Consider the following 25,365-nt stretch of genomic DNA (forward strand, 5'->3'; position numbering starts at 1 on the left):
CAGCCCCATCCCGGGGGGCGAGCGGAGCATCCGCGGCCCCGCCGGTTTGCCATGTCGCTTTTCCGTTTGAAACGGAATATTTAGGAGAAGGAAAAAACCCAAAACCAAAACCAACCAACCGAAAAAAAAAAAAAAAAGCCTCCGTGTGTAAAGCGCATTTGGCCCAGCCAGCCCGCAGCATGGAACAACGCAGTCACCTGTGATTGTCCCAAAGCCACGGGCACGCAGTTTCCTCCTGAAAAGTGGAAAAATGTTGCTCTCCTCCGCCTCCCTGCTCGCTCACCCACCCTGGGCTCCCCGGCCTGCCACCACCATCCCCACCAGCCGCCCCGTTTCTTTGCTTTTCCTCATAGGTGGAGGACCGTGACTCAGTGGTGAATCTCGGTTTCAAGAGGCCGTACAAGACTTTGCTATTCAGTTTCACCCAACCAGAAAGCAGCTGCGGGAATTTCCCGTCTCCTTCCCACCGCCAGCGCTAGGGATAGCGCTGAATCCTGCCTTTGGAAAGGCTGACGTAGGGCCAAAGCTCAGTCCTGTGCCCAGACTTTGGAACCATGCAAAGTTTTGAAAAAATCTTCACACCCAGAGAAAATGTAAATTCTGCGTTTTGGTTTTTTTTCTTGGGGAGTTTGCCTTGCAAGATGCCGAGTGCAGGGTAAATATTTCAGGCGTCTTTCATCGCCGAACGGCAGCCACTCGGAGGTAACGTTTGGCAGCACGTAACATCTTTCTGGCAATGCGCAGAAGACAAGAGGTGACACTCGGAGGTTAGCGTTTGCTTCGTGGGATAGCCCGGCAGTGGGGGGTTTTAGATCCGCTCTGTTAGGGGTACCTGACCGGTTTTGATCTGCAAAACAAGGGACAGCTGCTCCTGTAATACCTTCTCCCACGTTGTCCCTGCGACGCTGCGGCCAGGTTGGTGAGCAGCTGGGGAGAGACCCGCAGGGAGGCTGGGCTGAACTCCCAGCCCCAGCATGAGGGATCTTTGATCTCTCTCCAGTCGGGTCAGCACCACAGCTGCCGTTCATCCTCCCTGCATTCCTCCCGTCCATTATCCGTCCTGCCTGGCCACAGGTAAATTTAAGGATGCTTTGGCTTTGCTTTTCTTGTGCTCTGGTGCCTGGGGAGCTTTGGAAGCAGACACCGCCGGTGATGCTGCCCCCTCGCCCGCACGCCCCGGAGCAGCCCTTGGACGAGCTTTGCTCTGTCTAGGCCCACTCTAAGATTGCCCAGCCCACAAGAGGGGTCTTACAGCAGGTCAGGGGTGTTTAAAATAATGGAGCAACGCGACAAAACGACTAGGCCAGGGCTGCTCCAGCGTGGGCGAGGGATCTAGCCTTGCCTTCAGTTTCACTGAAGCTGGACCGCTCCCGCCGGGCAGCCAGGCCTGCCTGCACCCTGCTGCCTTTGTTACAGCCTCCGCGGCCTTCACCCGAGCGGTAACGCAGATGCCAAACAAATGAGTCTTCCCAGCCCTCTGCAGGGTTTGGGCTGTTTTATTTTTTTTTTTCCTTGAGTTTCTACCAGCCTCTGCTGAAGCATGTGGCAGCATGTTGTGTTAGTGAACTGATGGGAAGGAAATAAGCTGTCTTTTTCCATGCTCTTGGCTGGGAAACTCTGCAGCTTTTAAACTGTATAGGTGATAATCTCGGGATAATTCCTTAGGCAGGACACGTAATCAGATGTTACATGTTTGCAGCTAATCAGCCAAAGGATTCGCTCTGACATAATATATAAAGCATTGACCCGAACCCGTCAGGCAGCCAAATGGCACCAACCTCTTTCTTGTTCAGTTTTCTAGAAATCATTCTTTTTACTTTTAGTTCTCCTCGCTTATACTTTCTTCTACCTGCATCTTATTCCTCAAATCAAATGAAGAAATCCTTTGGCTGAGAAACTGCTTCATTCTGCTGGCTGGGAGACAGCAGCTCCTTCAGCGCAGCCTGCAGAGCGCACACTTGGGTCAATGGGAGTATGTGCGGAGGAATTTTCATACCAGGAGCTATAGGATTTACTTTATTTCAGTGCCAAATTAACATCAGTACTTTTATCAACACGATTGTATGTCATGATACGTGCAATAGCACCAGCCAGGCTTTGTAACACAGGTCTCTCGCAGCCCTTTGTTCCTAGCTGGGAAAAGACTGTAGTCATCAAAACAAAGGGGAACCATTTTCTCTCCTGGGAACGGATCGCAAAGTTCCCATAAGGCAAAACAAAATTATGCAACGAGGCAAGACAACATCCTGGGCATGTGGAGTCTTGTCATGTGCTCTCAGCACTCACATTCCAGCGGGCAGCCTCGGAGCAGGAGCGCAGCACAAAATGGTGTGAGGCTTCGCCCCAGCTGTGCCGCAGGAAGGAGCGCGATGAGCTCCCCCCCCAGCAGCACCTCTCCTTCCCAAAAGCTGTCTGTGACCCAGAGAGAACCCCCGCCCTCACCAGATATTAGGCAGGACAACTCAAGAAATATCACTGAGGGAAGCAAGCTCTTTCTTTCCGTGGTGCGTGTAACTGAGCGTGGGGAACTGGGCAATGCAACAGAACTGTTTTACAAACGCCACAGTGACTGCGGCTGCTAAAGGCTTTGCTAGTAGGCCTGGCCAAGAGGCAAACGCTGGGGGATAAATCCAGTCTAACTTTTTTGATGAGCCAGGCCTCAAGCTGCTCTGCTGCAGGCAAGCGATCGTCAAGCCAGGGGCTGAAGCATTTACAGAAGGAAGGACTGAGCTTATTCATTGTGTTGCATTCTTATAGGCACAGAGAGAGACAAACAGCATTCCTCAACGCTATTAAATGAAAATACACCTTTTCACTGAATGATAGAAGTCTTCAGCTTCCCAGCAACTCCTCTAGTCCTTCCCATCCACCTCCGTACTTCTGTTATAAAGCCGATGTCCTTTTCTTAATTAAGACTCTTAAGCAAAATTCTGCGTTACCTGGGTATCCTTATGCACAGAAGCACAAAGTTATACCACACTCCTGGAAGTCTGTGTATACACACACACACACTACCGCTGGTGCGTTACTTACAGGTGTGAGTAGATTCAGAACAAACGCTGTTCTTACAGTAGAGTGCGAACTACTGTACTGTTCGGCACTATCAAGTTTTAGACTGATCCTTAACCTGTGCTTTTCCCTGTATGAAACTCTTCTTCCCAAACAATTGAAAATAAATGCTTCAAAAAAAAGTCGGCTTAAACCCTTCTAGGCCTTTGCATTATTGTAATAGCAGCTCTATTGTTTCCCATTAATGCTGCTCCAATCCTCTTAAAAGAGGAATCCTCTCTGGATGTTAGGCTGGCTCAGACACATTTATAGCTACAGGTCATTTCTTTCCAGCTGACACAGATAATGGCTGGGTTCAGAACACGGTGATGTGGGTAAAAACTGTTGGCCCGAGTAAGAAAAGGGGAGAGCAGGGGGTTGTAGAGAGGGGGGGGGTTCATCTCTGGTGGTGGGTGGCTGTGGTGAGCAGCAGGAGGCAGCTGGGGTAGAGCTGGAGGTTGTGGCTGTAACAAAACTGCTAAGTAGTGTTCAGTGGTGAGGGGCAGGTAAAAGGAGCAGCTCATAAAAAAAAAAAGGGGGAATGAGGAAAATGCGATGCTGTAAAAAAATAGGGAAAGAAAAGATTCTTGCTGGTTTTAACTGAAATTTTTAAGAACAAATTGTAAAAATGAGAGAAATATGCGTATTTGCATCTGCTGGCTCTCTCAGTCATTTTGTATAGAGTAAAGCCCGTAGTAGGTATTTGATTAACTTCATGCATTAGCAGGTTTTTTCATGTGAGTGGTGTTAGCTGTATGTACTTATTTCTTCAGGATTTGCTCTGTGTAATTGCTGTTAATTACTATCCCCTATTTCCCTGTAACATCCCCCCACAGGCAGGTAACACATCCCAGTCTTGAAAAACTAATGCGAGGGAAGTTCCCTTACAGTCCCTTCTGGTTTCCTGAAGCACTGAGGCAAAGCGAGTGGGGTTTTATGTAAAGGGAACCTTGGCTCCCCAATTCTTCGGGGTGAAGGCATTAACGTGCAGAAAAACCCTGAGCCTCTGGAGCCTGCTCCTAAATAGGGCACAGCTCAGAACATCTGAAGGTCTCTGTGACTCAGAGGTGGGAATCTTCTAATGGTCTTAGTTATTTTTGTACGTGCCCGATAGCACACATTGCACTGCCCTAAAGCAGAGAAGCAACTCCACGATCACCAAGGGAGCACACGAAAAGAAGGTGAAATAGCAAGGCACAATATTAACATCAAATAAAGGTACAAGACAGCGAGAAGAAAAAGAAAAAAGGGAAACCAACCGAAGGTGATAAAGCAACAACACAAGCGAAGGACTTGGGCAGGATTTTCCTTCTGTTCCTTCTTTTTTAAATCTTGTTTTGCGGAGCGATATGGGACAGCAGTTTGCCAACGCTGAAGGGGAGCAAGGAGAGATTGATGTTGCGGAATTGCAGGAATGGTATAAGAAATTTGTGGTTGAATGTCCCAGTGGGACCCTCTTCATGCACGAATTCAAGCAGTTCTTTGGGGTCCAGGATAACCGTGAAGCAGCAGAGTATATCGAAAACATGTTCAGAGCTTTTGATAAGAATGGGGTAAGTGCTGAGGAGTTTTTTACAATTCTTTGTGTGTCTGTCTGCTGTCGTTTGGAGGTGTTTTGGTGCAGTTCCCACCCTGGTTACCACGTCTCATGAGACTAAGGCAAGGGCGATGGACTTGCTAGGGCAGGAGAAGCAGCACAGGCAGCACTACTCTGTACGGGCTGATACGGGTTTGTCTTTGCACACAAATTAAGGACAGAAAGTCCCCTCAATGGACAAAAGGTGGTTTAAAAGGTTGAAATTTAGGCAGTCCCATTTTGAGACAGTATTGTTGGCAGATCCTCAAATAGCCAAGCTTGCTGCGTGAAAAAAAAAATATTTATCTGTTATGATAGAGGGAGATTTACAGTGGAGGAAAGTCCTACTCAGGCTTGCTATATGTGGGAGGAAATGTGCGTATATATGGTATGAACAGGTGGCATGTAACAAAATATTGATTTTAGCTGCTCAAAAGTGAAGGAATGTTGAACAATTCGGACATTCTGGTTTTGATTCCCATTGCTGTATTTGTCATCAGACACCTGGGAAAAGTGGGCTTTCTGGTTTAGTAGCAGTTCATGCATACCCACGTTCTGCTGCAGAAGATAGCCTAATACTAGCCTGCGATATCTGAGACGCCTTTCTCATCACGAAATGGCTCAGCAGTGCTTGCCAAATGGTTCGACTTTTTTCCCCAAAGCTCTTGATCATATTCAAAGTGTGGGGTTGTTCGCTGCTGTGTATCAATAGAGGGAAAGGGGAGATGAGTCTGTCACCTCTCAGAAATACCAGTTTCCCTTAAGCTTCCTTGGAAACCAGCAGCAAAGCCACACCGAGGTGACAACAAAAGCCAGTTTGTGAGAAAGGATGGGAAAAAAAAAAAAAAAAGCCATGGAAGGTGTGCCCAGGTCAGATTTGTCTCAGAACTGGAAGTTGGCAAAACCCAAATTCCTGCAAAAAACCTGAAGGTCCAGGTCCAAATTCCTGCTATGAAAGCTCTGCAGAAAGGGCGGCAGAGCAAGTGGTATGCGTAAAAGGTGAACTCCAATTCTTCGTTTATAGGAGTTTTCTGACCAAGACTGAAAATCTGTTTTTAAGAGATGCTGGTACTTGCATACATCAAGAACACTAAATTAGGCCTGGGTTCACGTTTTTACTTCAACAGGCCGATGGCGTATATGATCAGTTGAGCAGGGCCTAGCAATCTAAAGGATTATTAATAGTGTGGGAAAATAAAAACAATTCCCCAATGTCCTTGGCACCCCGAGTCCAGCAGCAGCAGGTGTTGCCCAGGGCGCTGCCGGGCGCTCGGGGCCGCAGCAGAGCGTGCCGGGGAGCAGATGTGCAGCCCAGACCTTCCTGGGGGTTTGCCATCTGGGTCGGGGGGGCTGCGAGGTGACGTGGGCCCCCAGCTTGGCCCCGGGACAGTGGTGACCTGTGGGGGCCATCTGCTGGAGGCTGCCCGGGGAGCCCTGCATCCCTTGGCTGCCCCAAGCCTTTAGGAGGATGAACACCTGATGTAAATCCCTTACTGTGGGTGTTCTGGCTGCCTCCTCCTCCTCAGTGGTGGCATTTTCTTTGTCATAGCCCTCCTCAGATGAATCCAGACCAAACAAGGGGGAAGGATGAAAGGCGGGGGTAATGGCTGGGTGCTGCTCTCAGGGGGGGAGCAGCTGAGGTCGCTGAGAACGGCAATCCTTTCCCCAAAACCTCCTGCACTGATCCTCATCTGCCTCCCCACCCTCCGCGTAATCTGTGTTGCCTTGGGGTATCCGAATCGCTCTTTTCTGGAGTCCTGGCTCCGTCCCCCCTCATTGCTTTGCTCCCCTCTGTCACACTCCCCGCTGAACTCGCCCTCGGTGCAGAGGGGCTGTGCTTACGGATGGTCTCGAACTGGCATGAATCTTCCATAAAGTGGCAAACAGATAGCTGTCCCGTGGAGTATCTCCCTGACAGTTTTTATTCAGGTTTTGCAAGCCGTCTTCTATCCGCTACACCCAGTGAAGTGTCATTCAGCTGCTGCTTTCCTGTTTCTGCAGGATAATACCATTGATTTTCTGGAGTATGTAGCTGCCTTGAATCTTGTTTTACGAGGAAAACTGGAACACAAGCTGAGGTGGACATTCAAAGTGTATGACAGGGATGGGAATGGCTGCATAGATAAACCTGAGCTGCTGGAAATTGTTGAGGTAAGTAGGCGTTGCCTAATCACTCATTTCAGCAATCCCCGTTCTTTGGCAACGTAATGATGTATACGGGGATTGTGGTAATTGGGTTTCAAGGCAGCTGTGGATAGTGATGAAGTGAAAACGCCTGACCTTGGTGACGGGGTTATGTGCTCGGTGGTTTGGAGCCTGGTGGGGTGGCTGGGGATCAGTTATACCCGCTGCGGGCAGCCTGGGCCCTGCTGCTGCTGGATCTGTCCAGAACTGCAGCATCTGGGGGCTGTTGTGGGATTCCTGTGTCTCCACTCTGCCTTTCCTTTCGACCTTTTCACACCAAGATTCCTGGCACTGGCCAGTGGCAGAGGGTTTCACCCCATGCCCCTCAGAGGAGCCAAGTTTCCTGCCTGAGCAGTTGGTGAGAATACACCGGGAGGCACAAATTAATACAGAAATCCCTTTTGTAAGGATTCTTCTCTGGGTTTCTGCTCTATTCTGCACTTTAATCCGTGACAGTGTGAAGGTGTGAGGGGAGGCCTGGGGCTTAGACAGTCAGACGCAGGGTACCGGGGTTCGTTCTTTAGGTAAATATCTTGGTGACTGTGCCAGTGTCACCCCTGCACCCCACACAGCAGTGCTCGTGGGGCTTAACGGTCATCGAGCACTTCAGGATTGTAGCTGAAATGCAAGGTTAAGAATCAGAAACTGAATCTGCGGAAGCGGGTCCTTTTGGCTGGATGGTGTGACCAGCTTTACCTGCAGCACCAATGGCAGGTGTGGGAGCATCTGGGAGCTTGTCTGGGACAGGTTCAGTTATAGTTTTGAGGTCAGCCAGGAGCTGGCCAGAGCTGTGTTAGGTCCTTGCTAATCCCCTCTCTGGGAAGACTGCAGACAAAAGCCTTCAGCCTAAGGAGTGAAGTTAATAATGAACAGGTGGTTGTCATGGGAGGAATAGATAAAATCTGCCCCTTTCCAGTGACAAAGTGGAGCAGAAACTATGGGTCAAAATATGAGCCAGTGCAGGTTTGATCTTGCAGCTTGGGCACAAGTTCCCTGGGAAAGAGAGGTGGCTAAGTCCAGATGTGCCTGGCCTCAGATGTTAGAAAAAAAAAAAAAATTAGAAGTCAGATGACTTTCCCATCCATCTGTGAAACTCTTGCCTTGTTCTTTGCAAAGGAACCCTGAGGTCTGACCACTGTGTGTTAGGAAAATAGGAGGCCAGCAGCTTCAAAGAGCAAATGAAGTCATCTGCAGTGTGTGTGAGCGTGAGGTCGGAGGTTTCATTACAGGTCTGGGGCTGTTGAGCGGCAGAGCTTTCTCGACAGGTCAGAACTGCAGCCTTTGGAAAAGACCTTTACGCTGTTGGGAAGATAATGGAGTTCGCTGGCTTTCGTTTTCCAGTCCTCCTCTTAATCTCTGAACTTCTTTTCAGTCTATCTACAAGCTGAAGAAAGTGTGTCGGTCGGAGGTGGAGGAGAGGACCCCACTGCTCACACCGGAGGAGGTTGTGGACAGGATATTTCAGTTAGTGGATGAGAATGGGGATGGTGAGTGACTGACGGCTCGGATTGCGTTCATGCGTAATCAGAAGTTACCTGTGCTGGGCAGGCCAGCTTTAATTACATCTATCGAGAAATCACTTCGGACTATTATGTTACTCATACGAGATGTGCTGGGATTGGTTCTGGTCTGTTTGTTACAATCAAGAGACTAGAATCAGGGTGCAGCAGGATGAAATAACATTCATCGCGGTTTTAATGTAAAATAAGGGGTCACTATTCTGTCTGGATTTTGATGCCCCACAGATCTCGTCCTCTGAAAGCCCCAGTAGCCAGAGCGCAGGTCCCAGCCCCAGCACGTAAAGTCTGGCTCCAGTTAAACTGGAGCTTGCAGGACCAGGCTTGCCGTCCTCCCGGAGGAGCCTGCGTGAGCTCCAGCAGCGTTACGGCGGGTGGTTTGCCTGTCAGCTGGCCTAAAGTGCGTGGGGAGATGAAGTATTGCTTTTGTCTTATTAGCATATTTTCCGAAACACAGATGGTTTTTACTCCCTGCCTCCCTCTGCTTGTCTCATCTGTCATGTTCTGTCTCCCCACCTTGTGTCCTCCTCTCTTCTCATACACAGGGCAGTTATCTCTTGACGAGTTCATTGATGGCGCCAGGAAAGACAAGTGGGTGATGAAGATGTTGCAAATGGATGTGAACCCCGGGGGATGGATCTCTGAGCAGAGGAGGAAGAGTGCTTTGTTTTGAGAAAAATTCAGTTCTGATACAGCTGAAAATGTGATGCTGACTACAACTGTGGCTCTTACTCTAGAGTGGTAGTGGCTTTCCTTTTTAATAAAATCTCAGCATCCAGGTGAAAACGTCAGCGGTTTAAGAAGCCATATCTCAATCTAAAACCCATGTGCTGCACACTGCTGGTACCCAGAGACTCTTTTTGGCCCATGAATAAGTCTTTCTGTGTACACAGTACAGTGTTTGCCAGCTCTGGTTTTTGGTTACACCCCAAGGAACGAACTTTTTGTGGCTTCCTGAAGTGGATCCTGGGCAGGGTTTTATTCTGGTGACAGATGGGATGGGGAAGTGAGAAACTGTGACAGTGGTACTGTCTCCAGTGCAGACTAGCGTTTGCATCGTTCACGCCTGCAGAGATACAAACACATCAAACCAAGAGTGGCAACAAAAGAGGTGCTCTGGCAGGCTTCGTGCAGTCAGGATGACTGTATGCTACCGCTAATGTAAAATTATTGAACACCAGCACGTTGCTGTGAAAACGAGAACGGGGTCACAAGCGGTAGCCAAGGCAGCACTCAGGGCCGAGGAGATAATGTGTGGGCTGGACAGGGGGAGCAGCGACTCCTTGCATCTCCCTTCTGTGGACCAGGGTCTGCTCCTCCTACCTGTTCCGAGACCTGTGTCTCCATGGGGCTGGGAAGACGCGATTTCCAAACACGGAGACCGCCTGGGAACGGCAGTAACAATTATACCCGACCTGTACTGGGACAGATTTACACAAGTGTGGTTCTGCTCCTTTTCAGCCTGTTTCTCACTGAGCCGTCACTCCAGAACAGCTTTTCCTGCCCCATGAAGTCTGACAGGTCAGGGAGCTCCAGGGCTTTCACTGCACTGGGAGGAGTTTTGCGTGGAAGGAGAAATAAGGGGAGAGCAGAGGTTTGCTTGGCAGGTCTCTGCCCCGAGGGGGTGAGCGCGGCTTTGTCGGCAGGACCAGAACGAAGCGAGTGACGGAACATCCAAGTGAGTTACTGAAGTAGTACAGTGGTTTTACACTGGGCTTAATTTAGTCGCAGACTAGATATAAAATTTGCACGGGCTGTACACAGAGCTCTGCTAGTCTAACTCATATTCCTACATATGTACATGTATGTGGGAAAAGAATTTGGGATTTTACTAATATTTTGGTTCACCTTTATTGGTTTATTTGCGAGAAATTTCCCCAGGAAAATAACACGAGTTCAGTTTATTTTAATTTTCCCATGGGATCGGTGGGCTAGGTCAAACCCGTTCAATTTTTGTGGCCTTTAATCATGACCGTAGTATCTTTCATTAATCGACTAGTTGGCTAGTTTGTGGTCTTGTCAGTTTAACTCACGTTTAAATTCAGAAGCACGAGGATACTATTCCGGATAAGACAATCAGTGCTAGAGTTCAAATGCATATGCATTGCCACTTCTAAATAGCCTCTCTAAGCTCTCTGTAAATACACATGAACTTGTAGCGTGCTTACTTAGAGCTCATTAGACTGGTAGTTTATGCTGCTGGAAGGCAGCTGCTTAAAGCTCATTCAAGTTGATAGTTTATCAGCCAAAGATCTGACAGAGAAACCTTACTTCTGACTTGAGGGCCTGGAAAAGAAAAAAAAAAAGATTAACTTTACTGATTGATTTTTTTTTCCAATTTGTGGACGCTGTCATGGGAGGATACAAATCTCTTAACTCCTTAAGTTTCAGCATCTCAACCGACATGCTACACTCTGCTTCTTGCACAATTAAAGTAGATGTTGCATACTGCAGGTTTACTGAAATGCTTTAAATTCTGTTCACCTGGCCAGCTCAGTCACCGAAGGAGCTGCTGGGTGTCCCCTGCACCAGCAGTCCTCTGCCGGGGTGGTAGAGGGCATCCTAACACCGAGCACTTGTACAGCTGTTGGGAGGAATTTTGTAATGTGACTTTAATAAAGAATTATTTGTTACAATTCTACCTGGTTTGTAGTATTTATTTTTCACTCAGCATGAAGGTGAAGACCTGTGTAGGCACCTGAGGATCCGACCAGAATTCTTTAAGATTGACATAACGAGTTTAAGGGTAGAATTAAGTGTAAAAACTAACCTGGGTAAGACAAATATAAGGCAGAGATGGTGATGCTATTGCAGATGCGGAGTAGGAACGGAGTCCCTTCTGTTCAACGTCTATGTAATGACAGTGAAAAGTGTAAGTGTATCATTAAAAAAAAAGAATATTTCTCAATGGAATTAGAAATAGATGCTTAGAATAAAGCGAGCAGGCGGTGCTGCAATCAGATGGCCCCCGTTTTAACTCTGCCAGGACTGAAACGGGAACCTTGAAGAATTTAGGGCTCAGAGTGTTGGACTCGGCAGCGGATGGTTCCACCCCTGAGGCCTGGGCAGACCCGGGGTGTAGCGGTGGGCACGGTGGGTAATGCTTGTGTTAGTGCTGGCATAACCCAGTGGAAAATTGCTCCTCTTATCAGCTCTGTAATCTTTTGTCAAGAAATTGCCAGGTGCTCTAGTCTTATTTTTAAATCCGTAGGTATAAATAACTTTGATCTCCCAAAATCAGTTAAACGTTCCCATCAGGCTGTTAATGTCAGACATTCTGCGTAATCCATTTTTCCAGACTTACAGACCAGATAGAATTGGATTTGACTGATCGGATTTCTTTTTGGTCTAAACTGGGAAACAGGATGGCTTGGAAACGGCAAATGCCTTCTGAGCTTCTTCCATCTGCTCCGACGTTTGATGCCCCTGAAGTTGGGTAGGAGCGAAGGTGGAATAACTGGGTCAAAAAGCAGAAACCGAGGCTGTTGTTGAATGGGGCTGACAGAGAGTAGCACCAGGGAACAGGAGCCAAGGAGGCGTCTGCATCCTAAACCACTCTGGAAGGTGCGTTCCTGGGGAAGTCACTGGCAGCAGAAATAATGAGGCTGAGAAGGAAAGGAGATAATTACCTCTCCCCCGGTGCTTAGCCGTGCTCTTTACTTCTCTAGGCACCTGACGCTCTGAGCGGGGAGGCTCACCCGTGGGTAGCTGGGGTTTGGTGGCTGCCCAGAGGAGAGCTTTGTGTCCAGGTCATTCCCAAAGCCCATGTGTGCCGCCTCCCCTTGGAAACGTTGTGGTGGAAAACAGAGTGACCGTGCCACGACTTACACAGCCCCTGCTGATGGCTGCAGGGGCTTCTTGTGGCCTCACCATACTCAGCGGCTTTTTCACAGCACCTTGTGCTCGGCTCTGGCAGGAGGGGAAAATACTTTCTTCTTTCCTCCTCCTTCTCAAAGGAAAAAGTACATCTCAGATGTTTAGAAAGTAGCTGGAACATATTATCGGTAGCGACTCTGTATTTAAGGTAACCTCATGGTATTCTGGGATGTGCTAGGGGAGCACAGGGCTGTGCTGCAGGGCAGCGCATCCCTGGGGATAAGGGGCCTTTAGAACCATCTGGCTGAGAACCTGTTTTGTTTCATTTCTTTGCCTTTTAGGCCTCATGCCCTAGATGCACAGGGATGCTAAAGGAGATGATTTTTTTTTTTTTTTTTTTGCAGTTCACCATTATCCTTTCTTGAGCTCATCATCTCCCTTCTGCTTGATTTTCCTGCCTAAGAGCCCACCCGCTCCATCCCCCATGGGTCTTCCATGGTGCCACCGCTGTCCCGGCGCTGGCAGAGGGCACTGTGGGACAGGATGGGACATGAGTCTTACTCTAGGCTGGTAGTGGCTTTCCTTTTAATACAACCTCAGCATTGTATTAAATTATTATAATTAATTATGCATGAGTTAGGGCAGAGAGAGTCACAATATTACTTTTTAATTATTTTTAATTTGCTTTCTTAGAGGCTGAAAAAACATCCTCTGGAGAGAGACACTGAGGTTTGAAAGCTGCCTTCGGCCAGCCAGCAGCTCTGAGACAGCCCTGTTAGAATAACATTGCCTTTATAAATAGAAGTCGGGCTTGTCAGGGCTGCTTCTTGCAGCTCCTTGGGCGTGCAGAGGAGCGAAAGGCTGGAGGAAACACGGGCGGGACTGGCTGTGTCTCTGGGAGGGAATGTGCGCAGAAAGCCCACGCTGAACCCGGCTCCCTCCTCGCTGCTGTTGTGAAGATGAAGTGCAGTCGGGTTTGTGCCAGTCATTTGTGGGGGAGTTAATTTCGCTGCAAGGAGAAGTATTACACACTGAGTAAACAGCTCAGCCCAGCTCGAATCGGACGGTTGCAGCCTGCTCTCTCTCGCACCGGTGTGATGGGGTGGCCGGACAAGCTGGCCCGCCGACGGGCTCCTCTCTCTGGCCTTTTGGTTTTTGTGCCCGTCCAGCCCCCCCGGAGCCCGAGCCAGGCTGTTGGGGCAGCTGCTGGCGGGGCCGTGGCCGTGCATCCCACACTCACCATCTGTCTGGGCAGAAAACGGTCAGGAGGGAGCGACGGGGCTGCCACACGCAGCCCAGGAGGCGCAGGGCAGGGAGCAGGAGCTTAGAGATGTGGGTGGGTAAAGCAGAGCTCCAGGAGAGTTGCAGGACTACCCGGGGGGGGGAGGTTTTATTAAAGCAAGCTACGCTTGCTCAATGCAGGTGAGGTTCAGGAGAGCAGGCAGCGCCCGTGGGATGCAAGAACCTGGGAGCTGCCTCTTTTCTCCGCTGATTCTGAAGAAAACAGACCTCTCCCCGTGCTCGTGCTCTTCTTGCGAAAGAACTATTTTAATGGACCCAAACCAAAGGTTTCTGCACTTGTATGAGACAGCTAATCTGTCGTGCTGGAAACGGAATGATTGAAGGAAAGAAAAAGCACAACCTGAAATAATCTCATAAAATATCTTTATTTGTTCACTATAAGATTGGAAGTACAAAAGCTTCGAGGTAAACCACTGTCAAGTGAAAAAGACGGGCAGGAAAAATGGTCAGAAAGTTGCTCATGACTTGCAATCATCCAGTGCTCAATAACGAGTCCTTCAGCGAGGCAAGAAATCCTTCCTGGTGTCCCGCATTGCCCCGCCACGCCTGAAACTCGCTCCCATCAGGTGAGGAAACTCCTGTCGAGGAGTGGCCGAGGCGCAGCCCCGGCTCGGCGTGGGGACAGCGGGTGTGAGGGGATGGGGCCGCTGCTCCCGCAGCCTCCCCTGTGCGTGTGCTGGCGCCTGGGGCAGCTCCTGGGGCTGCTCTGCCCGGGAGGGTATCACAAGGGGTGACCGGGTTTGATTGCACAGGGGACGGTACTCGAGCCAGCTGTACCGTGGGGGTGGTGGCACCCACTGCCTGCCCAGGGACACTCGGGTGCTCGTGGCACCGACACTGCCTGCAGCTCATCTCTAGCTGCACACCCCCCCAAAAGACAATTCGCTGCCACTGGGGTTAAAACCACCTGATGCCCGAGGGTGCCACACGGTGTAACTCGCAGGAGAGTTCGGGTCTGTTGCACAGGCGATAAGACGTGCAAGGATGTTCCCACAAACATGCAAAGCTCTTCCCTCTCAGGTTACCGTCATTGCCGCCCTTCCAGATACCTCAAGGACAAGCATGCCCTTAAAGTTCAGATAGTTGTTAAAAAAAGGCACCATTCTATGTTTTTAATACTTTTAAACAAAGAAAAGCCGCTGCGTTCACCACTCCCCTTCTTCTAGCTCATAGATGCTTTTATCTTGCATTATCACTGGCCGACTGCTGACAGATTAATAACAAATCAGAGAACGAATGACCAAACCCACTGATCTCATGCTCTGGAAATACAGATGGAGAGAGAAGGTTCAGTCTCTGAGCGCGGTTTCATACGTGGGACCCCTCTCAGCGGGGCCAAGTGCCGGGCAGCCCTGGGGTTCATCCCCCGCAGACGCAGGCGTTGGCCGCTGCCTCGGTGCGAATTTCGAGGCTCTCTCGGTGCGTTGTCCAAGCGCATCGCGTGGGGCCGCTCCCCCTTCCCGGGGAGGTGAGACTTTACCCCTCCCCACTCCTCAGCAACGTCCGTCCCACCCGGGGGTGGCTGTGTGCTTCCAGCAGCACCCCCTTCCTGCGCCGGGCAGGGCCTGGGCAGCGCCTGGGGATCCCCCGGCTCCCCCCAAACCATCTGCCAGGGGAGCGGCGCCTCCGGGGCAGATCCTGGTCCCTGCGCTGGTGGGATAGTCTGTGACCGGTCACGCTGGGGCAGCTGCCCAGCTCCCACAGCCACAACCCGATTTGTTTTAATAATGTGAGGGGGGAAGAGACGAAGGGGAGGTGTCCCGGGAGACTACTGGGCCACCTCCGCCGCCTGCTCGGGCTCGCGCGGGTTCTTCCCGTCGTTCTGGATCAGCTGGACAATGTGTGTCAGGTCCAGGCTGCGGGTGAGGATCTGGAGCAGCGTTTCGTCCTTCTGCACGCCCTCCATGAACTCCTCCAGGGAGAGCTCACCTGCGAGAGCACGGTCAGGAAAGATGGGTTAAATCCCGCGGCCCTTCTCCTCGCCTCCGTGCGCGGCCTCAGAGCGGCCCCCCAGGAGTTTCACGGACTATAAACCGCGGCCCTTCCTGAGGTCCCAGCTCTGTCTCTCGTACACCCCAAACCCCGTCACAGCGCAGCCCCGAATCCCACCCTGCCGGTACAACGAGGGGCAGTTTGCCGGGTCCCCTCGGGCTGGTTGCAGCCCGTGGAGGGGATGAGGAGCTGAACCTTCACGGGGAGCTGCTCTCCGCCAGCTCTGCCCATGCCCCAGTGTTTTGGGACATCCAGCACCTGGATTTGCTCTGGCAGACTGAACCGCGGGTAGGGGGGCATGTGGGAGCAGGATTTGGCATTGCATAAGAGAGGTCCTCACCGTCTCCGTTTATATCAATTTTGTCAAACACCATGTTTGTGAATTCCTCGGCCGTCATCGCTTCGTTGCACCGGTTGATAGCTCGAATAGCCTGGAGGAAAAGGAGGACACAATTCCTGAGCCTTTGAAGATTTGTGCATCCACCGGATAAGTGACTGGACACGAGAGGCTAAACTTTTCGCAGGCAGTTAAGTTCTGAAAGGAGCAAGTCCTTTCTAAAAAAACTGGAGATTAAAATCACTTAAAAGAGCAATCAATGCATTAAAAGATTAAGTGGGCATACTGGGATAAGCCAGGAGCTCTTCACCTCAAAATCCTCAGTTCCCACGTTTCAGCGGACGTGGTTAAACAACCTGCGCAGCTCCGGCCAGGGCAGCCGGCCTGGCGGGAGGACAAGCAGCAGGTTTGGCCGGTGACTGTTGATTTACCAGGGGGTTGTTTTTTGGGTTGGAATATTCCTATTACGACCTTTCTGTCTAATCTAATGACCATCGTGAGAGACACGGGGAAAGCGGAGCCCACTCACTTTGATGATGTTCAGCAGTTCTCCCCGGTCAATGCAGCCGTTCCCGTCCACATCGTAGAGCTTGAAATACCATCGCAGCTTCTGATCCACCTTCCCTTTCAGGACCAGACTCAGAGCTGCCACATACTCCATAAAATCTATGTAGCCATCCTAAAAGCAGAAGGTTAGAAGCTGGATGAGATGAAAAGCCGAGTCGGGCAGTGAGGGATTTTCCTGGTCATTTTGGAAATCCCCGCTGGAAGACTTCAGCGGGTGGCCACCACCTCGAGAGCAGGGGCTTGGGGAGCGCAGCAGAGGCGCCGGGTGTGGGTCCTCTGCACACCCACCAGTTAAGACCAGTGCACTGGTGAGGGCTCCCCATTAGCCTCTGCAGAGCCGTTATCTGTCGATAACGAAGGAACTCGCTGTGTGTACCTGGCGTGGGGCTAAGGAAGCCTCGACAGCTAGGCTGTGCTAAAGGAGTCCGTAGGCAAAGCAGTGGTGATTCAGAGGTCAAAGAGGAACAGGCTTATGCAGATGAACCCCGAAGGATTACCTCACGTTACCCTGTCCACGCACACCTACAGCTCCTTTCTGCTGCGAGGGGTCTCACATGCACAACTCCCGGAGAGGAATGAGCTCAGGAATTACCCCAGCACCTTGCTGACATCTCGGGAGGGGAGGGTGCTGCTCTGTCCCTGCGCCGTTCGTGTGTCTGCTCTGCGTTTGGTCACGCCAAAAGCACAAACACTTTTATCTTTGACTTTCCTCCGAGGTGTTTGCCCGCCACCAGCTCGCAGGGCGGCGCTGGCCCGCAGACGGCTCTCCAGCCAGGGTTACGGTACCCGTGCCAAGCCAGGCTGGGGTGAGCTCACGTGCCACCACGCTGCCCCCAGACACTGCCCCGTGACGTTCACAGCTGCTAGGAAGCTTGTGAAAACATGTGGTGCTCGCCACAGAGCATTTCAACGGCACATACCGTTGAGATACGAAGCACTTTGAGGGAAACGGGTACATACTATAACCCACAGAAAGTCTTTGGGAGGGAGGGAGGGAGTCAGGGTTTTGTCAATGAACGCAGCCACCGCACCACGGGGCAGGTTCAAGAAGAGATCATCTGCTTTATCCCACTGCTGCAAGAGCCAGATTAGATATAAATAGCTGCTGAGGCCCTTTCCCAGCAGGATTTCCTGTGCATCAATTCCCTTTTCAGACGTGTATTCAAAGATGAGGCGTGAGCAAGGTAAAGGCCAAGGCACAAACAAAATACCGAAGGGATTTAGGGCCTGAAGTGTATTCTTTCCAGTGGGTTTAAGGCCACCAAGCGCTTTGCGTTGCCACGGAATATATTCCTCATCTCACAAGGTGCAAATCTGCAAGTAAAGGAGGGTGTTGTTTCCTCTCGGGGATGCACGGCCCCTGACGGGGAGATGGGGCTCCCCAGGTGACCCCGCACCAGGGCCCGGTGCTGCCACAGCCCGGGGCGCTGAGGCTCCCCGCAGGGGACGAAGGGCCTGAGCTCCTTATCGCATGGGACCGAGCACGTGTAATAAAACCAATGAAACTGTAATCCATTTATAATTTAAAACAATAGAAAAACAAACCCGACCTGTTCCGTAAACCATCGCTCATGCCACGCTCGGGAACTCGCTGTTTCTGCATGAATGCAGCGCTTGTTCTCACACCCCTCGCTTGTTCCTTACTGTCACAACATTTGATATTTAAGGATTAAAGGGCACTTCATTTTAAAGGGATCACAGAGTACCAGATAAAACCCCACTATTTTAATAATTTAAAAGGGAATTTTCGGTTCTGGGAAAAGTCTATTTTCTCCCAGAACAGTCAGCAGGTGAGGAGTTTGCGCTGACATTTTTCGCCTTTCATAAGTGATTTTACAGTTTATGAGGCCATAGAGAATCCGGCCACGCGCGCTCAGAGCCACAGCGATAGCTGCCTACACCCAAACACAGCCCGCGCGACCGCGGCGCCCAGCCGATCCCCGGGCAGCCTGAGCGGGAAGGACAATATTTACCTTATTAAAGTCAAACGTCTCAAACATTTGCTCAACGTATTTGTTCGCCGCCGGACTCAGGTTTTTCAAGCCAAAAAACTGTTTGAACTCGTAGAGGGTGAGCTGGCCAGAAGGACACTCCGTCATGAACTTCTTGTACCACTGGTGGCACTCGGTAGCGCTCAGCTCCTCCACGGCTTTCCCGTCCATGTTCCCCATCTCCACACCAAGTATTGGTCACTTCGCAGCCCAAATGGATGTTTTTTCTGAAATCTGAGGGCTTTCTTTTAAATTCTGCTTCTTGCCTTCAAAGTCCAAATGTCCTCAACACCGCAGGGATCACAGTATGGGGAAAAAAACCCAAAGAGTCTCGTGCGTGGGCTGCACGGAGTCGGTGTCGGTGGTGACGGACGCAGCCGACACCTCTCCCGGGAGAACTCCAAAGCGCAAACCCCTCTTTGGACAAGAAGGTGACAGTTAAGTACCCAGCAAATCCCCTCCCAGCCAATGAGGCTCGGGGGGATGATGGGCTCCTGCCAGGCATTAAGAGTTCAGGGTGAAAATAGAAAGGAGTAAAATGGGAAACTCCCGCAGATTACAGGCCCATCAGGAGATTACGAGGGTGGAAATTTCTCTGTGGTGGTGTAATCCCCTAATCCACTTCCTTTATGATTTTGGGGGGGGTGAGTGTCACATGGGCAATAACTTTTACCCCAAAATCAGAGCAAGAAGAAAGAGAAAAAACTGCTCAGCGGTCTCTGTGCTGTTGGTGCCTTTCTGGTCTCCTCTGGCTGGAGGATTTCGAGGTGGGGCTGTTGATTTGAGCCTGAAATTCCAGGAGGGGGAAGAACTATTTCAGCTCCTATAAGAGATGTTGTATGCGGGCAAATTTAGTGTGCTGAGGCAAACATAGAAACATAATTGCTTTGAGTGGTAAAGCTCTAAGTGCTTTAAATGCGGCCACCAGATGCTCGGACGATCTTCCCCCGGGGAAGCTCCTTCTCCACCCAGCCGCTGGGTCCCGTGTTCCATCGAGTGTTTCTGCCGCGGAGTCGTCCCACACGGGGCTCGTCCCGGGAGCGTCTCCTGGCCGCTGCACTACCAGGACTCTGCTGATGCCGGTGGAGTTGAATGCAGCTTCGATTTGTAGTTATGATGAATTACCATGAAAGATTCTCCATGTGAATATAACCCAAACCGGTGTTGGTTTTACCCTGACACGCAGCATTCGGAGGAGGACTGGGAGATAAAAAAGCGTTTCCTCAGAAAGCGGCATGGGCCGGGTCCTCCACTAGTAATGAAATGGATGTGAATTCTGGATCTCTACCCGCAGAGAGTCTGTCCTATAACCCTCACTTTTTCCTCTCTGACAGCTTTAAGACAAAGAGCCCACAAGAAGACAAACACAACTTTTGTGTGTTGCAGAGCCCAGCGTTGCTTCTGCGCTGAAGCAAACTAGGAATAGCTCTGCCAAAGCAGGTGGCGTTGCACAAGCGTAAAACAGTTATGACAAAGGAATTAGATTGAGGAATGCTAATTGGGTGTGCTAATCCTGCTCTCGCCAGCAGCACCAGGCAGAGGTCCCCGCTGCACGCAGCACCTGGAAGCTTCAGGGGGTGTCCCCAGCTCTGACCCCCCCCCACAGGGGACAGGGCTGCGGTAGCCTGTCCTGAAGCACAGAGAGGGGTTGCAGTGCGGAGACGGTCACTAACAGCAGAAAAGTTGCTTGTTAAATGTGGATACAGGCTCGCCAGCTGCTTCAAGGAGTACGTGCTAACGGGGCATCCAGCTCTCCAGGACGGGCAACGCAAAAGCTGAACCACTTTATGCTGCCTTCCAGAGCAGAGCCGCAGGGCCGTGCTGCCTGAGTTCCAGCTCCTATTGCCGTCTCGTTTCTGAGGGCCACAAATGAAACACGCTTCTCTGTTCTCCAAGAACTGTACTTTGCCTGTGTCTAGGAAAGCCCAGTGAAAGAAGGCGTCCTTTCAAGAAGGACCAGAATTTAGGATGAGCTGAAGAAGCCGGCAAACCCTTCCCGGGTTTTGCGGCGTGTGCTAAGGCCTGGCTTGTGCCGAGGAGCCTGGCTGAGCGGCCATTCACGCGGTGCCGTGTGCTGCTGACACCCAGTGCCTCTGCGTAAGCAGCTGGCAATAAATGACAGGACAAGTCAGACCGGGTTTTTAGAGCAAAATCCACACGGCGCGTTTTTCTGGGGAGCAGTGACACAGCCTCGCCACCCATTCCTCGGCTCACGTGCTCACTGCTGGTCATAACTCAGGCACTCGACGGGAAGCTGGAGTCACACGGGTCACTGGTTTCATTGCTTGGGCTTTATTGCTCTCGACCACGGCTTTGTGTCCAGCGTGGGTCTCCATTTCACGATGTTGGCACTCGGGACGTCCATCACCTTCTTGGTGTGGTTGGTGTCCCGGCGGTAGCGGTACCCGCAGGTTGGCCTCTGCGCAGTGTAGAAGGGGCTGTATGAGTTGGAGAAACGTGGTTCGTAGAAGAGAAACTTGAAGGAGCTGGGCTGACAGCCCCCAAAATGGGTGACAAAAGGAGTGAAGTGCGTGGCCAAAGGCTGGTCCCTGCCATGACGTGCTGGATGCTGCTGGCTCGCCGGGGCGGGCGGCGTGTGAGACTCCTGCATCGCTTTGGTCTCCTCCATCCCCTGTGGTCTCTTGTGGTCTTTGCCAGGGGATTCCGGTGCTTTAGTCATCTGTGGAGCAAAAGAGCCAGACAAATACATTGCAATTGCCCCCAGCCCTTTGCCATCCTCACCAGTGCTTAAGGCCCCAAGGCAAGAGCTGTGTACCGGTGACCAAAAGGCATCAAGTCAGACAAACCAGGAGAGCTCGGGGGGTGCCAGCCTGCTGACAGTCACTGCCGGGGCAGGCAACACGCACTAGAAATGCTGAGGAGCCAAGGATTTCCAGTTCCGTAGCTAAAAATCTAAGGTGGCATTACTTAAAGTGAGCTTGGAATCCAATGATGTGCTGGAAATATGGAAGTGACTTAGTGCAACTAAAACAAAGCAACAAAGCCTACGGAGGGAATGCACACAAGGAGACTCGAAGGGCTTGATTGGCGTTATTTAACCATGACTCAGTTATCTCGTTTTCATTGATGACGCCTCTCTGCTAATAGAAACTGGCTCTTCCCCCAGCAATTAACCGCTCTACTCCTGGGCGTCCCGAATGAACGCTTTGCTGTCTGGCTTTATTTTTAACCTCGTAAAGAGGTTTCCTACTTTCCGTGACGCCCTGGCTTACTTGGTGCTCTATTTCTGTTCCCTGTAGCTGGCTCTGAACGCTGGTTCCTAAACCTATTAGGAGGGGGACACCCGCAAATTGATTAGAAATCTCCTTAACGCCTTTGAGGGAAATGACCAGACCCGCCCCCCCCCGATTCACCACCTCTCTTTGTCGCTCCTTTCCCCGGTACAGCCACCTGCCAGACGCTTGAGAGGCTCCGTCGCTGGAGCTCAGCGCGTGTTGTTATTTCAGCAGGAGGAGATGTCAGTCTATTTTTTTCCACGGGGGATAAAATAATGGGATTTCTGACTCCAGAAGAGCTGATTTTGTCCCTCTACAGTCATTTCAGGGCGGTTTGTGCATCCCTGCTCTGAGCACACTCAGATTTGTTCTGAAATGATTAGATTCACATGCGTGATTATAGCTCATGGCCCTTCTCGCTCTGGAAGATAAGAGACAAGTACACACACGACTGCACCGCAACCACCCAGCAGGGAGGCATTTATGCCATCGCAGCAGCACATTTGGGGGCGGAGGTGAGGCCACAGTTGCTTTGAAAACCCAACTGCTAAGTCATGTAGATGCTCCCGAGATGTGCAAGCCTTGCGTGCGCTCGGCGGCGAGGGCTGACAGTCATTTCCAGTGACGGGCAGCATACCGTGCCAGGGAGTGCTGAGCTTGGGGCTTTGCTCTTGCCACGGGGTTCGTCTGCCCTGGGGGCTCCCGCTCATCCCCTGGGGCATCTCGAGCTTGGCAGGAACATCCTCTGCGCCCGGGGGAGTGCACCTGCTTACGTGATCACTGTCTTTGAGGGGAAGCACCAGCTCAACGTCCACAGCGCTGCTGATGGCCCTGCCAGAGCTCTGTGCCTGAATTAGAGTCCCACATAATCCTATTGCACCCAGTCATGCGTTCAGAGATCCCTAAGCCCTCCTAGATTGTCTGTTATCTCTCAGGATCCTCGCAGGGGGGGGTCACCAAGAGAAGGCCTCACTTCAGTAACCAAGAAAGGGTTCAGACGCCCACCCCGGATGAAGTGCTCCCCCCGGCAGCTGCTGGGGCCCCGCCTGGCTGCTGGCGCTGCCCATCCCGCCCCCCCGCGGCTGCCACCCCCCTCACTCTGCTCCGGGGACCCCCATACTTGCAGCTCCTCACTTGTCCCCACGGAGCCCTCCCAGGGCTACCACGTGCAGCTTGCTCTGAGCTCTCAGCGGCCACGGGGGCGAAGCTGGCTGATGGTGCAGCCGGGATTTGCGCAGCAGGGGAGGGACGGGGCATCACACCGACACCACCAGGAGCCTTTTGTCCCAGAAGGGTGTTCCGGAAGGGGACACGGCGAGCAGGAGTCCCTCCTGCCAAGCCATGAGCACGGAGCTCCCACCTGTGAGGTCATCCCTGCGGCGGGGAGGGGTGGAGGACAGAGGCAGCACTGTGGGGTCATTGGGGCCATTGTGACGTCTGGGGTGTCACCGGGGTGTCACGGGGATGGTGGCTGTCACAGGGGCTGCTCAGGCAGAGGGTGCGGAGCAGCGCAGGGGCTGGGCTGTGAGATCAGGAGGGTGCTGTTTCTCCTGGCCCGATGGGGCAGGGCAGGGTTTGCACCCAACAGGAGCCACCGCCGCTGCTCTGCTGGCCCTGCCACCCCGTCCAAAACGTGGCCCTGGCAGCGCAGACCCACTCCCCGCTAGAGACAGGGGGCAGTTTGCTGTCCTGCAGCCACACAGGAGGGTTTCTCCTCCCGTCCCTGCTCCCTCCTCCGGGTCCGGCTGGGGACCTGCCCCGCACAAGCGCTTCGCACACCTGCGAGCGTGGCGGGGCGAGATCTGCCGCGGCGGGGTGCAGCTCCTCCCGCTGATGCAAAGGCAGATTGTTCTGGGGTGTTTACCCGTTTAAGGATCAAAGGCAGCCCCACACTGCGGTGTGTTACATCAGAGCAGCGCTCACATGGCTATTTCGATGCCACAAAATCTGCTGGCGATCTCCCAGGGGCTCTCCCGTGCTCTGCGCCCAGCCCGGCCCACCTGGCCCTTTCGCTGTGTGGCCTCGATCGCTCGGGAGATCGCGGCGAGCGGCAGTCGTCCTCTCCCAAACACACAGCCTTGCCACCAACGGGGCATCTTTTGAGCCTGCACGTTGCAGAAGTCAGCCTGCCCAGCAGCATACCCAGCACGCTCTTCTTGCCAGTCCTGAGCCTTTTCTGGTCGTCTGGGGGAGCTTTTCTGGGAGGTGGAAGAGAAAGAACAAATATTTTTCACCTGGAATAACTACATGGGAGTGTGCACATGAGCTCTTGGAGGCTTGTTTAGCCGCTTGTGTTCACTGGGATAATAAATTCACCTCAAAACACACATCCCTTCATGTTGTGAGAAAGATGTTTTCCTACACTCACCACCCAGGGTGAGGCAAACCCATCGCTGGTGCGGTGGCACGGGCACAGCTCACCGCCTCTGGAGCTCAGAGGTGCTGCTGGAGTCCCCCCTGCCCCTGCCCGGGGGCAGAGGAGCAGCTCGGGAGCAATTGTCCAGGACCTGAATCACACTTTCCTGTTCCCGCAGAGCATCGCTGCAGCCCTGCGGCCCCTTTGAAGTCTCTCTGGTGTAACGACGTTTTGTGGGACACCTCCGCGCACGAGCCCAGGCTTTGTCATTCCGAGGGATTTTATTGGCTTCTCTTCTTAAAATAGTTCTTCTCCTTCCCCTTTTCCTTGACTTTGTCTCCCTGCATATCCTGTTCGATTTGTTGAGTCAAAGACTGAAAGCAAGCGCACGTGTCCTGCCTACCTGGCAAAGATGTTGCGTCCTTTGTCTTTCCAGTAGTACGTGGGTCCTTCATCTCCTTTCTGCCTTCCAGAGGTGCCACTGAGTTTTATTTAAATGCCTGGAGTTCAGCTGGACGGGTTCTGGCTCTCCTGGGCAGAATGCTGCTCCCCAGTTTCCATCCTATTACCGCTCTTATCTGCGGGCAGGACTCTCCCCTCTCCTGCGATCTCTAGAAGACGCCTGCGCATCCCTGCGGGGCGTCCCTGGCGCAGCGAGCCCGGGGCCTGCGAGGGTCACGCTCGGGCAGATCTTTGCAGGACTCGCAGGATCGTTTCCTTCCCCCGTCTCACGCAAACAGCAGTTAAGATAACTGTCAGAAAGGGTGCGAGTCCCACTAATTGCAGGCCTCGTGCACGGCACGGAGCCACCCCTTCAGCATCGCCCGCTGCTCCCGGAGCGGGGCTGGGGAGGGCGCGGGAGCGGGGCGCAGGCTGCGCCCGGAGCGGGGGACGGCGGCCGACCGCCTGCCTCGGGCACGGCACAGCCCGGGCTGGGGTCCTGGAAACTGTCACGAAATCCCAGCCCCTTACTGCAACCACAGCCCCTGCATCCACGGGCTACGGCAGGTGAACTCTCCTTGGCTTTCCCCACCTGCCATTCACGTTAATTCCCTTTCTTTAAGCACTGCCTGACAGTTTATGCCATGGTTAGATTTCCCTCCTGAGATATCGTAACAGTGCTCATTTTTCACTGCTCACGGGTGATTTCGTGTGTTACCCTAATTTGGACTTTGTGGCAGAAAATAACAAAAAAAAAAGGGTCATGAAAAGCATCATTTCAAAGTGATTAAATAAGTGATAAGAAAAAAGGATTCTCTATCATTTTGACTCTCAAAGTGTGGTGGAAATAGAGACAGAAGGCAGGATGAGCTGTGAGCTGTGTTTCAGAGTTAATGTTTCGACAGCTATTTTGGGTTTAAAGTTCTCCAGAAATCCCAGCATTTATTAATAAGCATTGTTACTCATTAACTCTCCTTTTTTTTTTTTTTTTTTTTTTTTTTT

General features: G+C 51.9%; 3 protein-coding genes across 3 annotated transcripts in view; 1 reads left to right on the forward strand and 2 right to left on the reverse strand.

Annotated features, from left to right (window-relative positions):
- The window catches only part of IRF6 (interferon regulatory factor 6), a 6,924-nt gene extending 6,638 nt beyond the window's left edge, over window positions 1–286 (reverse strand). Inside the window, exon 1 of the mRNA XM_026864287.1 lies at window positions 198–286. The gene's annotated coding sequence lies outside the window, so the exon portion shown is untranslated. The remainder of the gene's footprint in view (window positions 1–197) is intronic.
- A 3,759-nt stretch (window positions 287–4,045) lies between these two features.
- Window positions 4,046–10,963, forward strand: GUCA1B (guanylate cyclase activator 1B). Its single transcript, XM_026864250.1, has 4 exons — window positions 4,046–4,601; window positions 6,626–6,775; window positions 8,181–8,295; window positions 8,871–10,963. Exons 1-4 carry the CDS (start codon window positions 4,398–4,400, stop codon window positions 8,996–8,998), a joined length of 597 nt encoding a protein of 198 aa, XP_026720051.1. The 5' UTR covers window positions 4,046–4,397; the 3' UTR covers window positions 8,999–10,963.
- Window positions 10,964–13,789: 2,826 nt separating this feature from the next.
- On the reverse strand, window positions 13,790–18,767 carry GUCA1A (guanylate cyclase activator 1A). Its single transcript, XM_026864280.1, has 4 exons — window positions 18,313–18,767; window positions 16,302–16,451; window positions 15,776–15,866; window positions 13,790–15,372 (listed from the first exon to the last, which is right to left on the reverse strand). Exons 1-4 carry the CDS (start codon window positions 18,508–18,510, stop codon window positions 15,212–15,214), a joined length of 600 nt encoding a protein of 199 aa, XP_026720081.1. The 5' UTR covers window positions 18,511–18,767; the 3' UTR covers window positions 13,790–15,211.
- Window positions 18,768–25,365: the final 6,598 nt, after the last annotated feature.

This window comes from Athene cunicularia (assembly GCF_003259725.1).
Source record: "Athene cunicularia isolate RWA chromosome 26 unlocalized genomic scaffold, athCun1 chr26_part1, whole genome shotgun sequence".
NCBI lineage: Eukaryota > Metazoa > Chordata > Aves > Strigiformes > Strigidae > Athene > Athene cunicularia.

Bases quoted from the DNA above. Each gene is read 5' to 3' on its own strand.
- GUCA1B (XM_026864250.1), top strand. From the start codon at position 4,398: ATGGGACAGCAGTTTGCCAACGCTGAAGGGGAGCAAGGAGAGATTGAT. The intron at 4,602-6,625 runs GTAAGTGCTGAG...CTGTTTCTGCAG, and splicing joins GAGCTTTTGATAAGAATGGG to GATAATACCATTGATTTTCT. The intron at 8,296-8,870 runs GTGAGTGACTGA...TCTCATACACAG, and splicing joins AGTGGATGAGAATGGGGATG to GGCAGTTATCTCTTGACGAG.
- GUCA1A (XM_026864280.1), bottom strand. From the start codon at position 18,510: ATGGGGAACATGGACGGGAAAGCCGTGGAGGAGCTGAGCGCTACCGAG. The intron at 16,452-18,312 runs GTAAATATTGTC...TTCTGCTTTTAG, and splicing joins AGACGTTTGACTTTAATAAG to GATGGCTACATAGATTTTAT. The intron at 15,373-15,775 runs GTGAGGACCTCT...GTGCTCTCGCAG, and splicing joins AATTGATATAAACGGAGACG to GTGAGCTCTCCCTGGAGGAG.